Source organism: Protopterus annectens, chromosome 7.part0 (genome assembly GCF_019279795.1).
Source record: "Protopterus annectens isolate FY-2018-M chromosome 7.part0, PAN1.0, whole genome shotgun sequence".
Lineage (NCBI taxonomy): Eukaryota > Metazoa > Chordata > Ceratodontiformes > Protopteridae > Protopterus > Protopterus annectens.
The window spans coordinates 1,142,343,643-1,142,357,282 of NC_056739.1; the positions used below are offsets into that span (position 1 = coordinate 1,142,343,643).

A 13,640-nucleotide genomic window follows, 5' to 3' on the forward strand; every position below is an offset into this window, starting at 1 on the left:
AAGGCCGGCTTGGTTCAGAGGTCAAAACCAAATCCCTAGAGTAAGGAATAAACAAAGATTAACATCAGATCAGTTCTTTGAAACACTTCTGTATAGCAAGATACTTGAAGCTTTGGTTTAAAACCTATTTGCATCAGTAATTCCCAAGCCATGCTATGTACAAGGTTTTACAAGATTTCATCTTAAAACTTACACAATACCAAACTCAACTGCACTAATATTTCACCTATGTCTAGTGCAGGCAAACAGATTGTCTATATAAATGAGTACTGTAAAATAGTTAATGTTCACATTTTTCTAAATATCTCAACAACCAAGACAGACAGAACTCCTTAGCCTCATATGAAAGCTATCAGCTAGATGAATACAACTGCGGCTGACTGTGTAACATGAGTAGTTGAGATATTCTAAGTTGCTTAGACAATATTACAAATGTACTAGTTAGTGTTTACTATGACTTATAAAATTTGGTTTTAAGACAGAGACCCTAGAAAATACTACCACTATAAAAATAGTTTGTGCTGAAAAGTTTGCCAATTATATTTCTTTAACAATCCTTACGGCGCCAAAGATATGAACATTTGTTTGAAATGCGAGGACAATTTGATTCTGTGAAAAAGCTTTTGCTCTGCCCAATGGAAGTTGCACTGCAAAAGTCCTGCACTCCATTGGAATTAATGAGTTGTGTCACTGAAACTACATACTCAGTTTTTAGGAGCAGGTTGACATTAACTGCAAAGTCTTAAATGCAGAAAAAAACAGACATCCTTTGATTACATGAAGATAATTCTGCACAGAAAGGAGCAAAATACAAAACTCAACAGAACATGTGCGCGCGCACATGCATGGGGGGAGGCTGGCAAACTTGAGACATACTCTACCAGTCTTCACAATTACCACCACTCTGACAATACAGTCTGCACATGTCATCTAACAGGGTCATCTGCCACTCACATATGGTGGTAAATGTTACATGTTATAAATACCTTCATTATTTTCTTCACTACCGTTAATTCTTTCAGCTTACCATTCATCTCTATGCACTAACTAGCTTTATGACATGTTCAGTGTCTTTCCCCATTAACTTAACGGAGTACATTGACAGACTCGTGTACTGTCACGTGTCACTCACATGCTAGCATAACACTGACAATCTGCTAAAAAGTGTCATAACTCAGTACTAAAAGGAAAGACACAAACCTTTAAAGGTCAGAAAAAAAATTGAAGGGAATGTATTTGTATGATATCTTACATGCCTAGACGAGCACTTGATGGCAAATGCACTGTACTTAAGTGGCTGCCTTCATAAGAAAATTCTTTCAAAGCAAAATAAGAGGAAAAAACATAGCTCAACGCTAAATTTTCACTTACCCACTAACTTCATAAGGTGGAGGCACATCATTAGCTGTGGCATCCATTTTGGCAATCACAATATTGGGATCATCTGCCAGCTATTGCAAAAAAAAAAAAAAAAAAAAAAAAATTAATTATACAAGCAGTACAAAACACTGTTTACCCATTTGGTTGCCCTAGTCAACTTAAAACGCAGTTTAGGACACCTGCACCACAACCTAGAAGAAAAACAAACGGAACAAAATTAGACATCAAGATGAGTGCAAATGTGAACACTCGCCACACTAAGAAATGCAATGGTCAGAGCTTTAAGTAGACGGATGCAATCTTCTACCCTAGCCAGTAAGTTTTTCTCTGCAGCCACATCCACCCAGGCCAAATTTATCGATTGCATATTTTTATGTAAAAACACATACAAAATAACCTCAAGAGTACGGGTCTCTTAATAGCATGAACTGCAATTATATTTAAAAATCTCACTAGATTCCAAGCAGTTAGACACCCAGCTTTATATGGCTGCCACAGAAGCAAAATTATTTAACAGTTACACACTTAGGCTTATGACACAACAAAACTAATGTAAGCACTTCATTACAGATAAAGCGGAATACGCTGCCACAAAATAATTTAACAGCCTTCAAATACAAAATTAAAGAATGCAAAGTACGGCTTAATCCAAACTTATCCAATGTATTATTGACATTTCTATGTTTATAAGGAAAAAAATACAAAGATTAATGGAAAAAAGTACAGTTTTGTACCTACCATAAATGTAGATGTTCGAGGTACCCATTGCTGCAGTCCTTACTATTGGGTATAGTCCGCTGTCCAGTCGGCCCGAATACCAGAGTATATGGCTGACGTCGGTCAGGGCGCATTAGACTGACGTCAGTACGTCAGGGTACTAATGCGCATGACCGACGTCATATCCTCAGTCTTTTCTTGCCCCAGATGTCAGAAGACCCTAAAAAGACAAGGCCCAAAATACCTGCACCAAAAATATGTATAATATATACAAGAATATATACAAAAATATCAGCATGTAACCTCACCTACACAACCACCCCTAAACACAGAGGGGAAGGAGGGAGGGTAAATTGGACTGCAGCAATGGGTACCTCGAACATCTACATTTATGGTAGGTACAAAACTGTACTATGTTCTTCGTTCCCCATTGCTGCAGTCCTTACTATTGGGTAGAATCCCAAAGCAGAGGTAAGGGAGGCTGGCAAATCATAAAGAAGCAGGAGCTGACAACATGCCTTGCAAAACAGCTGTGGCAAAACCAGCCCTAGACTTAGAGTAGATAGGAAGGTGATAATGCTTAGAGAAAGTATGCACTGAACTCCAAGTAGCTGCTTCCAAAATATCCTTAGTTGCCACCCCCCTTAGAAATGCTGTTGAAGTGGCAGTAGCCCTAGTGGAATGAGGCCTAATCCCAGCTGGAATCTCCTTGCCATGATGGGAATAACAAAATGCAATGCAAAAGCCAATCCACCTAGAAATAGTTTGTTTTGACACAGGCTTGCCCTGCGAACTCAAAGCAAAAGAAACAAACAACTGCTGAGACTGCCTAAAATCCTTAGTCCTGCTTAAATAATAACGCAATTGCCTGTGTACATCTAAAGTGTGCAAAATCTTTTCCCCTTTATTTTGGGGGTCTGCATAAAAAGTAGGCAAATGAATAGTTTGGTTTAAAGCCACACTAGAAACCACCTTAGGCATAAAGGAAGGATTAGTGCGTAATGATACCCTATCCTTATGGAAAATCAAAAGGGCTCTACTGCCATAAGGGCCTGCAACTCAGACACCCTTCTTGCAGAAGTAATAGCCAACAGAAAAGCAGTCTTCCATGACAAGTATTTCAATTCAGCAGTAGCCGGAGGCTCAAAAGGTTGTAGAGTAAGTTTTTCCAACACAAAATTGAGATCCCAAGCAGGAGTAGGAGCTTTACGTGCCGGTCTTATATTCTTTGCCCCTCTAAGAAACTGCTTGAACAAAGGATGCGAAAACAATGGTGGGTCACAATCATAGTGAGCTGAAATTGCTGCAGCATGAATCTTAATGGAAGAGAAGGACAAACCTTTGTCCAATAACTCAGTAAGATATTGAAGAGCCACAGTCAAATTAGGCTCAGAAATCTCCAAATTCTTTGCTGTACTCCAAAATAAAAATCTCTTCCATTTTTCTGCGTACACTTTCCTTGTACTAGGTCTTCTAGCTTCCATAATCACATTTAAAACTTGTTGAGGAAGTTGAGACCTGCTGTGTTTCAACACAGAATATGCCAGGCTGTTAGATGAAGAGAGTGAAGCTTGACATTGAGCAGATGACCGTCCTTCTGAGATAACAGATGAGGAATCAGAGGTAAAGGCCATGGAGGCTTCTTTACCAGACTCCGTAGTAGTGGGTACCAGTGTTGCCGAGGCCAATCTGGAGCTATCAAAATCATCCTTGGCCTGTCTTGTCTGACCTTTAATAGTACCTTTGGAAGAAGAGGCAGAGGTGGAAAGGCATACACATGAAGGCTGTTCCAATTGAAAGACAGAGCATCCACTTTCCAAGCTGTGTGATGAAACCCCTTTGTGCAATACTTTGGCAGCTGGTGGTTTAGTGGAGAAGCGAACAGATCTATGTCTGGAGTTCCCCATGACACTGTCAATTTCTGAAATACATGAAGATCCAGTTTCCACTCGTGGGGATCCATGATTTGTCTGCTTAACACATCTGCTAAGGAGTTCTGTGCTCCCGGCAGAAACCTTGCCTGAAGAGTTAGTTGCAAGCTTAGCGCAGTCTCCCATAAAATCACTGCTTGCCTGCATAGAGGATAAGAATGTGTTCCCCCTTGCTTGTTGATGTACCACATGACAGTTGTGTTGTCTGTTAGAATCAACACCTGCCCTGGAAGAAGTAACTCCTTGAAAGCCATTAATGCAAACTGGACTGCTAACATCTCCTTCATGTTGATATGTAGATGCTGTAGTCTGGCAGGCCACTTGTTTTGTATCCACTTTCCATTTAGATGAGCTCCCCAAGCAATGTCCGAGGCATCTGTCGTTAAAATCTGACTCGCCTCTGGCCGGGTCACAGAGAGTCCCTTGTTTAGGTGACATTCCTGAGCCCACCACAAAAATTCTTTTTGAAGGCAAGGTATTATTTGAATGACAGTGTCCAAATCCTGGCAGTGCTGTGTCCATACATTTTTGAGATACCATTGTAGCTTCCTCATATGCAGTTTGGCATTGGGGAGCACCAGAATACAAGATGCCATGAACCCTAATGCTTGAAGGACTGTCTTTGCAGTCAGCACGGACTGATGAGATAGTTGATGGAAGTAAAGTGATAGACTCTTGTTTGTCCGGGGTTAAAAAGGCCATCTGGGCTGCTGTATTCAGTCTCACACCCAGAAAGCACATGTCTTGAGAGGGTACTAGACTGGACTTTATTTCGTTCACAGAATACCCTAGGCATCTTAGCACTGCTATAACATATTCCAGATGCTGTAGAAGGTCTTCCTTTTCTTGAGCCAGAATCAGGCAGTCGTCCAAGTAAGGATAGATTTGAATTCCTTGTAGCCTGAAGTAAGCTATCACTGGAGCCAGAACCTTTGTGAATACTCTGGGCGCAGTAGATAAGCCAAAGGGCAATGCAGAGAACTGATAATGAGAATTTCCAGCTCGAAACCGCAGATACTTCCTGCAACTTAGCCTTATGGGCACATGAAGGTAAGCTTCCTTGAGATCTAAAGTTACCATCCAGTGATCTTTGCCCAGCAGAGGTAAAAGCTGTTGTAACGTCAACATCTTGAACTTGGGAATGTCCAGATAAGTGTTGAGGAGAGATAAATCCAAAATTGGTCTCCACGTGTTCCCCTGTTTTGGTACTAGGAACAGGCGAGAATAAAACCCTAGGCCCCTTTCTGATACAGGGACTGGCTGAATGGCCCCCATCTGGAGTAACTGAGAAACTTGCTTTTGAGCCTCTTTTCTTTGTGGAGGAGGAACGTCTGGCATGCCTTTGAAAGGGGCATTGTATGGAAATAAAATCTGTAACCGTGGTGAATGATGTCCAACACCCATCTGTCTTGAGTAATTAAATCCCAATTTTCTTTGAAAAGAGACAGTCTTCCTCCCAAGGGAGCTGCCAGACGAGAATCTACTGGCAGCTGAAAAGGCAGGTCATTGGGTCTGTTTACGAAAGGACTGACCCCTGCCCTCACCAGAAGTCTGAGCAGGTGAACTCCCTGTTCTAGGCCTAAAAGAACCTTGAGCTCTACCCCTACCACGTCTAGACCTACCCCTAGACTGGGAATCATAAGCAGGATATGTCCACCCCTTAGCAGGCCAATTTCTACTAAACTTCGGTGGCTGCACCTGCAAAAAATCTTTAACAGTTTGCATAGATTTAGCTTTGTCCTCCATTTTCTTTAAAACTGCTTCCACAGGCGAACCAAACAACACATCAGACTGTAAAGGAGCATCCAAAATCCTCGTCTTAACATGCTCAGCTAAATTCTGATCCCTCAACCAGGCATGCCTGCGAAGAACAGAACTAGTGGCAGCCACCCTCGAGGAGGCTTGTACAGCATCAAAACCACATTGCAAAGAATGCTTACCCACTTGTTCAGACACAAACCAAATCCAGCAACGCTTTACACTCAATACCTTCCGCCAAAGCATCCACCTTAGATTTCAATTGTGAAAGGAGATAATTTTGATATTTTAGCATGTGAAACTGACAATTCAACGCTCTCATGGCTAGAGTGGAAGAAGTATACACTTTCTTTCCCCACCTATCCAAAGCCCTTGCCTCTTTATCAGTGGGAACAGGATTTTTAACCACAGAAGCCTCAACACCTTTAGGCCCCTGAGAAACAGTTTCTGGGTCCGCCCTAGGACTCTTAAACAAATACTTATGAGCTTCGGGCACCCTATAGTACCTATCAGGTTTAACAGGAGCAGGAGTCAAAGAGTCAGGGTTCAGGGAAGCCTCTGCAAAAACATCTTCCACCACATTCAACACAGGAGGTATAGCTAAGGGCCTATGCTGGGGTAAAAACAAGAATTCCCTAAGCCTTTTCCTGGAATCAGAGTAATCCTGGCCTTCCCATTTAAAGTGCTCCCTCATGGAATGCAGAGTCTCTGAAAATGAAAAATCCTCAGGAGGAGAAGCTGTAGGAGTGGCATCATCCACATCAGAATCAGAATAATGAGGATACTCCTGCAAATCTTCCGCAGAAGACTCAGAAGCCTCTGAACACTGTTCAAAACTGTCAAACACCGGTTCCACCCTAGGCCTCTTATCAGGAGGGCCCATAGAACCTCTGATCATAGTAATCAAATCTTCTGCCATTTTAAGCATATGTTTTTTAGGTACAGAACCCGAAATGCTAGGAGAAGCCCCCAGTGAAGCTGAACTTGGCCTACCTCTTAAAGAAGTTTTGGCAACAGAAGGAGAGGCTCTAATTACTTTGGGAAAAGAGGGAAGAACAGTTACCTGAGAAGCCCCCTCAGCCTGGCCTACCTCCTGAGAGGGTACATCCTGTAACAGTAAAGTTTCTGCCTGAGATTCCATAGAAATTCCTGGCAAAACCTCTGGCTCCACTGAGCCTCCTAAAGAACCGACGTCCGGGACTGCCGGTTCATCAACCCTAGGCTTCGCTGTTTTGTCCTTGCGCTTCTTGGACGAAGCGGGCGTCGGAGCATCCGACGGCATTTTATAATTGCAACGCTTCCCAAACACTAACCTGGCACAGTCTAACCTCCTCTTAATAGTGCGTTTGTTAAACCTAGCACAAGAGCGGCAACCAACAACGTCGTGCTCAGGCCCTAAACAAGGTATACACAATGTATGGTAATCCCTATGAGGTATCTGTTTCCCACAAGAAATACAGTTATTCACTTTTTCTGACATCCGGTTAAATACTGAGGCAAGAAAAAACCAAAATGTTCCCCAACGGGGTACTTAGCCAACTCTGATTCGGTCCGAAACTCCGGTTTCGGAAATATTTCAGAACGCCAACCTGCACTCGCAAAACTGCTTCTGCATCGGACCATGCGGCAAAAAAGACTGGGGATATGACGTCGGTCATGCGCATTAGTACCCTGACGTACTGACGTCAGTCTAATGCGCCCTGACCGACGTCAGCCATATACTCTGGTATTCGGGCCGACTGGACAGCGGACTATACCCAATAGTAAGGACTGCAGCAATGGGGAACGAAGAACATCATCAGCAGATTTCCACTTAAATTAGTTTTTCGTTTACATTCCAACCTGATACAAGTCACATACTTCAGTATTAAAAGCTGTACAAAGTATAGCTGTACCAGAATTCACCATAAATCATTTTTTGAGCACACAAGTTGAGATGACACCACAGCAAGGTCGTCTTACAGTAAGAATAAAATAAGTAAAACTTAAATTTAATCACATCCATGCAAAATGGTACTTTTCCTTTCAGGAAGGGCAAAGCCTAGAGTTGTATTAATTCTATGAACTGTTTTCAGCACCGCATAACGGGGAGAATTTTTCATCTAAGGAGTTGCGCAGATTGTTCCACAAGGAATGAGATGGACATTGCTGAATGTGACAAGGTAATTTGTATGTTGGCAAGACAAACCGCTCACTCAAAGATCAGATCTTGCAACTTCTCAGTGAGATTGGGCTTTGTAATAGAACTAATGCCTTATTTCAGCATACTTTAGTTCATGCTGGGCATAGTTCTTGTTTTATGGTACTGGAAATTGTTACTGAAAACTTAAGAGGTGGGGATCTGACAAACCGAACTGAGTTTAGTCTATTGAAGCACCTTGGATAGTGGATTTATACACAAACTGCCTGGATTAAATGACAAGGTGCCTTTAAAACCCTGGTTGAAAGGGAGGAAATTAGGGAGATCATTTTAATGGCTGAAGCAGTACTGGGACTCTGCAAGTGAAGATGCTGTGGTTTCTATTAACATCTGATGAAAGCAAATACAGAACGCATTTATCTTCGGTTTCATTTTATTTACATTCTGTATACTGTGATTAAAGTTTCTCATTTTATTCTTACCGTGGGACCTCCTCGCTGTACTGTCAGCTCAACTTGTGTGTTTGCTTGTTTTCTTTGTTCAGTTAACTGCTTTAGCACTTCCTTTTTGTCCCATTTAACTTATTTTTTTTACTCACCAGAATTGCAGGGGGATAGAGGGAATTATTTATCTGAACTGGAAAAAGCTACTAAGTTACCTAAAAGTGACAAGGTAAAATGTATGCTTATGAATCAAGCAAATCCACTCAATTTTTTTTTCAAATAAAAATGTTATTGATTTTAACAAATATATATAACACAGTATCACAACGAAAGGCAGATTAATCATGACCAGCAATACAGAAGAGGACCAAAACATAGCCTATAATACACCATATACATATGTGCTGCTAAAAATAGGAAAAAAAGTTACTGCACAAAGAGATCTATATATGCAGAACTAGTTAGAAAAGGATAAATGTAACACACATCACAATTCACCCTGATCAATATTACAAATTTCAGGAGAAGGGATGAAAGTTAAAATCCACTCCTTAATTTGAATGTTGAAATGCAGGAATCCATTCATGCAATTAGTCCTGAAGCACATGACAAAATTTTTTGGAAGTAGAGAAAGCAGCTTTTAAACAGAAAAGGCTGCAATAGCAACGCTTCCATTTGGAAGCATGCCTGCATTGCAGAATTGTACCTAGGGGTCTCAGCATTAGATGTTTACCAACTTACGGCAATGTTTACCCCGACTTACCACCTAAATGGCAGACAATTTAGAAACAAGTTTCCGCTACATAAAACTGCTTATTGAATATTTTCAGCTTCTGGAAGAGGAGGAAACGGCACGATTTATTGAAACAAATGGAATTAGAAAGCAAGCCTTCTTAAAGTTGAAGGACTGCAACGAGCACTTTCCAAGTATGACAACAAATTAAAGAATGTAAAAATTAAGTTAGCACAGGATTATCAAGATTTCCTGGAAGGAAACATTAGAATGGCCTAACTCAGAGGATTTGAAACAGTGGAATAATGTAAACAATGCTCGTGAATCGGCCCAGAAAGATGCACCCAACCAAGCACAATAGTACTACTGTTGTGGATTCGAAGAAGAAAGGAAATACAATGAAGACCACTGGTAAATATGTAAATCCTGGAGATTAGTTTCCCTAGATTGGAGCTATCCACTAGCAATTCTCAAAAGGGCTCAACATCAGAAGTTCATGTGCATATTAATAAGTCAGGTATATAAATGGAATTGTCAAGCAACCAGACCGAAGAACATTGCTAACAATGGTTTGGTTTTTCCAGTTCTACCTTTTTTAATGAAAGCATTATGCTCACAGGAGATGCAGGTCCGCCAGCAGAAGCAGGAAATGAAGAACGAAGACAACTGTCCACTTGAGAAAGTGATTCCTTGGTGGTTAAATTTATCAGAACATGTTTTAAGTGAAGCACAAGAACGTTTAAAGGATCATCATTCATACCATCCCTATCTTCGAAGCTGAATGGGGTTTGTCATGGATAAGATTTTTAAGGAGGACATTCTGTACAGTATGTACAGGAATAGTGAGCCAGATTTGTAAAGCAGGTGACATACTTACTCCCATGACACATCCTGTAGTTGAAACTTTAAAGAAAGTTTGTGAAAATGAAGTACTGTAACTCACATCATGGAAACTCTAGGAACTTTTGTAATAAGGATTATGCAGAAAAAGAAGCAGTGAAAGAACCGATGAGTAATGACAACATTATTAAGCCTGCCGATAAGAGGGTGCATAGTAATCAAGGATAGACCTGTGCATCATGAGATGAACATCAGTATGTTACAAGATAACAAGACCTATAAGGAGTTACATTAATGGGGAAATTAATAACATTACATGTAGTGTTGTCGCCGCACAGTAAGACGCTGTCCGGTTAGATTCTCAGAGTGTCTTCTGCGTGGAGACATGCGTGAATGGGTGTACCTTTGTTGAAGGTTGTGTGTCAGGGCTGGCAACTCGGCACGTAAAAATCTGCCAATCATTAGCGGACCTGAGTTCCGCTGTGGCGACCCCTAACCGGGAAAAGTCTCAAGAGACATGTCAAATAAGAGACAACTTATATGATCTGCTTATGACATGCATCAACTCCACAGAGCTCTAGGAGTATTTAGTATCACATCCTCTTATACCCATAATTAATGGCCTCCGAAAGATACATAAAGATATTAACTCACCCATGCGTCCCATAGTATCTGGAGGAGGATGGGCAACAAAGTACAGTTGTGTACACTTACCATAAATGCAGATGTTAAGAGTGTATTCAATGTTGCAGCCATTACATCTGGGTTATCTACCTGTAGGTAGCCCTCAGCCGGCCTGAATATCAAAGTCTTGGATTCCTGCTTCAGATGCTGTCTTCCATGACGTCAGGTCGTCAGGGGTATAAAACATGCAACAGACGCCATTACATCAGTTTTTCTTGCCCCAGATGTCAGGTGCCCCCATAATGGGAAGCAATTATATGTTAGGTTACACCTCCAACAAAAAGCAAATACACCAGAAAGCTTAAATACAAACGAGGAAGGAGGAGCCAAGAGAAACCAAGGGGCTGGAGGGAGGGTAACCAGGACTGCAACAGTGAATACAAACATCTACATTTATGGTAAGTGTACACAATTGTACTATGTTCTTCATGTTTCACTGTTGCAGTCATTAATTTTGGGTTGAATCCCAAAACTAAGGAAGGGAGGAAGAATTTATAGAGCATTAGGACCAGCTATTAAGCCCTGCAAGACTGCAGTAGCAAAACCAGCCCTGGATTTTGAAAAAAATAGGCATGTGGTAATGCTTGGTGAAGGTATGTTCAGAGCTCCAAGTAGCAGCTTCTAGGATCTGCCTGATAGGGACTCCTCTGAGGGAGGCTGTAGATGTAGATGCAGCCCTGGTGGAATATGATCTTATCCCCTGTGGGGTATGTTTTCCATGGTGCTTACAGCAGAAATGAATGCAATGGGCTATCCATTTAGAAATCATTTGCTTTGAAATGGCCTTCCCCTTCGCCCCTGCAGCAAAGCCAACTAGCAGGTGTTCAGATTTTGAGAGGCTTGGTCCTGTCCAAATAAAATCTAAGTTGTCTGTGCACGTCCAAAGAGTGCAGTATTTGTTTACCTTGTGGAATCGGGGAGAAAGTAGGCAAATGAATGCACTGATTTAGGGCCACACTAGACATCACCTTAGGCATACAGGAAGGATTGGTCTTTAGGGAAACCCTGTCTGCATGGAAGATAATGAAGGACCTCCATTGCCATGAGGGCCTGTAATTCAGACACTATTCTTGCTGAAGTGATGGCTAGAAGGAAGGCTGTTTTCCAAGAAAGGAATTTCAACTCTGCAGTTGCAGCTAGTTCAAATGGAGGGAAAGTGAGCTTTTCCAATACAAAGTTAAGGCCCCAGGCTGGAGTAGTGGCTCGCCTGACTGGGTCAAATTTTTGGCCCCTCTGAGGAACTGCTTCAGCAGGGGGTGAGAGAAGAGGGATGGTTCAGTATTATGTGCTGAAATGGCAGAGGCATGAATTTTAATTGACAATAGGCCCTTGTGGAGCACTTCTGTTAAGTACTGAAGAATATGAGGTAAGCTGGGCACTGTTGTGCCCATCCCCTGAGTTTGGCTTCAGGAACACTATCTCTTCCACTTTTCAGCATAAGATTTTCTAATGTTAGGCCTCCTTGCTTCCAGAACATCTAGCACCTGCCTACTGAGGGATGCTATTGGAGAGCTCAAGGGATTAGCCAGGCTGCAAGGTTCAGGATTTGAAGATGAGGGTGCAGAATCTGGCTCGCCTGCTGGGACAGCAGGGAAGGTGTCAGAGGTAGGTGCCATGGCTCCAGCATTATTATACTGCGCAAGCGGGGGTACCAATGCTGGCGTGGCCAGTCTGGTGCAATCAGTATTGTCCTTGGTTTGTCCTGTTTGATCTTTAGCAGAACCTTTGAGAGGAGAGGCAGAGAGGGAGGCATAAACAGAGAGGCTTTCCCAGGCAAAGGACAGGGCATCCACTTTCCAAGCTCGACTGTGGGGAGTACTTGTGCAGAATTTGTCCATTTGGTAGTTCTGGGGGGAGGCAAACTGGTCTATTTCTGGAGTCCCCCCATTTGTTCAAGAGGTTGAATATTTTTGGTTCCAGTTTCCATTCGTGTCAGTCCATGAGATTTTCTGCTTGGGTAGTCTGCCAGTGAATTTAGCTTGCCTGGCAGGAATTGAGCTTGTAGGTGCACTTGGTAGCTCAAGACGGTGTTCCACAGAGCCATGGCTAGTCTGCAGAGAGGGTACAAGTGGGTTCCCCCCTGCTTGTTTATGTAGCACATAACTGTGGTGTTGTCTGTCTTTACCAAAAATTGTCCTGGAAGGATGTGGTCCTTGACGGCTGTCAGGGAATTCTGTACAGCTAACATTTATTTTTGGTTGATATGCAAGTGCATCTGACTCTGGTTCCATTTGCCCTGAATGCACTGCCCTGCCAAGTGAGCCGCCTATGCACAGTCGATGTGTCTGTTAGGGTTTGGGTGGCAGGGGGGTAGATTGAAAGGGAGCCCCTTGTTGAGGTGGCAGGCCTCTGACAACCAAAGGAACACTGTCTTTATACAAGGAATTATAGGAAACATGGTTCCCAGGTCCTGAGAAATTTGGCACCATAGGCTTTTTAGATGCAATTGTAGTTTCCTCATATGAAGTCATGCATATGGAATTAGTAGAATGCAAGAGGCCATGAACCCCAGGGCTTGCAGTACATTTTCCTTGCAGATAGTTGGGTCTTTTGTGGCCAGTTGTTTGAAGTAGGCTATCAAACTCGTTTCTCTGGCATGAGGAAAGCCATCTGGGAAGTTGTGTTCAAGATTGCTCCCAGGAATACAAATCTGTTGACAGGGTACTAGGCGAGATTTCTTTTTGTTTATGGTGTGCTCCAGCGAGGTTAGAAGTTTCTTTACAAATGCCAGATGTTTTAACAGCAAGTCCTGGCTTTCTGTCTGAATCAGACAATCGTCCAGGTATGGGTATATCTGAATATTTATCTGCCTGCAAAATGCAATGGCCGAAGCTAAACACTTCATGAATACCCTGGGCGCAGTAGATAAGCCAAAGGGAAGTGCAGAGAACTGAGTGTGCTTGGAGCCTGCTCTGAAGCGTAGGTATTTCCTGCAAGATTCTCTTATTGGAATGTGCAGGTAAGCTTCCTTTAAGTCTAAGGTTGCCAACCAGGCATCTTTGCCCAGCATAGGG

At 42.3% G+C, this 13,640-nt stretch overlaps 1 protein-coding gene across 1 annotated transcript in view; it reads right to left on the reverse strand.

The window, feature by feature from the left end:
• The window catches only part of PDIA3 (protein disulfide isomerase family A member 3), a 1,140,556-nt gene that overhangs the window by 301,220 nt on the left and 825,696 nt on the right, over nucleotides 1–13,640 (reverse strand). The window contains exon 11 of the mRNA XM_044077721.1: nucleotides 1,372–1,451. Coding sequence (XP_043933656.1) covers nucleotides 1,372–1,451 — 80 coding nt within the window. The remainder of the gene's footprint in view (nucleotides 1–1,371; nucleotides 1,452–13,640) is intronic.